Source organism: Triticum aestivum, chromosome 3D (genome assembly GCF_018294505.1).
Source record: "Triticum aestivum cultivar Chinese Spring chromosome 3D, IWGSC CS RefSeq v2.1, whole genome shotgun sequence".
NCBI classification, from domain to species: domain Eukaryota; kingdom Viridiplantae; phylum Streptophyta; class Magnoliopsida; order Poales; family Poaceae; genus Triticum; species Triticum aestivum.
In genome coordinates, this window is record NC_057802.1 from 25,241,571 (window position 1) to 25,242,960 (window position 1,390).

General features: G+C 53.8%; 1 protein-coding gene across 1 annotated transcript; it reads right to left on the bottom strand.

Moving 5' to 3' along the window:
* Positions 1-545: 545 nt before the first annotated feature.
* LOC123073879 (ethylene-responsive transcription factor ERF105-like) lies at positions 546-1,034 on the bottom strand (the record flags this gene model as incomplete). The annotated part of the gene is made up of 1 exon (XM_044496883.1): positions 546-1,034. A coding segment is annotated over exon 1 (489 nt), but the record flags the coding sequence as incomplete, so codon positions are not given.
* Positions 1,035-1,390: the final 356 nt, after the last annotated feature.

Sequence of the window (1,390 nt, forward strand, 5' to 3'; positions counted from 1 at the left end):
AACATGAGGCTAAGAGAAACAGAAACTACAACATATACACATCGAAGAACACGAGGCTAAACGAAAGTAATTGAAAGGGTGTTACTTACCAAAGCTCGTTTTATAGGTTCGGTGCTGCTCCTCTTTAACTTGCCACGCTCCTTGAAGATGTCCCCAATATCCCGTGTTTGGTCTTCATTGCTCCTCTGCATGTTTGCACTCGTGGTTTTAAAATCTCAACATGGCAAGAAAAATATACTAGTAATACTCACGCATCTTGTGGGCAACATTAAAGCACTCGTCTGCCATGTTAGAGCATCTCCAACAGAAGCGCAACGCGCGGCACTTTAGAAAAGTGTTTACAGTGCTGAGATCGAGAAGTAGAGATAGAGAGTAGAGACTAGGGAGTAGAGACATAGATAGTTCTCACCATAGATATAGCATAGATAGATAAAAAATAGATAGTTCAGCTACTCCTTGTTGCCCGACTCCTCCTCGGTGATGTCCTCCTCCAACGTCTCAATGTAGGCGTGAAGATACCGACCGCCGTCGGATTCCCAGGGCGATGCTGCTCCTAGCCTCATGTTGAATTGAGCGTCAGCTTTTCGCGTACGCTTGTCCTCGCGACAGGCGGCTCGCTCCGCCCTCCTCTTCTCCCTCTCCGCCCTCCTTTGCACGTAGAACTCGCGCTCGTTGGTGATGTCCTGTGGGAAGCGTTGGCGCCAGAGCGCCATGGCTTCCTCGTCCATCTCGGCGATGCCGAGACGGTGCTCCCGCCTCCGGTTGTCGTGACGATCCTCGTTGGTGATAAGCCGCGGCAGAGGCAAGAGCTCCTGCGCCCGCTCCCGCGTCGGCACATTGAGGAAGTTCAACATTCTATGAGGCAACTTGAGGCGCCACGCCACCGCATCGTACGCGCGGGCGGCCTCGTTGGCAGTTTCAAAATTGCCGAGGACGAGGCGCATCCCGCGGAACCGGATCTTGGCAGAGAAGCTGCCGGAGGTGCGCGCGCGGACGCCGCAGTATCCCCATGTTTCCCGGCAACGCGGCGGCATGGTGGCGTGGCGGCGGCGAGGTGAGAAAGAGCGGGGAGAGAGCGGTGGCGAGGCGTAGAGCGGGGAGAGAGTAGTGGCGAGGCACAGAGTGGGGAGAGAGCGGTGGCGAGGCACAGAGCGGGGAGAGAGCGGTGGCAAGGCACAGAGCGGTGGGAGGGCGTTGGATTTTATAAAGTGCACCGGATGCCGCGCGCCAAAACTAGCGCGCGCCCGACCGCTTTTCCCGCGCGCGCGATCCTTTCCCGACGCCCCTGCTATCTCTACTCTCTTCTCTACTGTTATATTTATTTGATATTTAATATTTATCTCTACTCTCTTCTGTACTGTTATATTTATTTTATATTTAATATTTATCT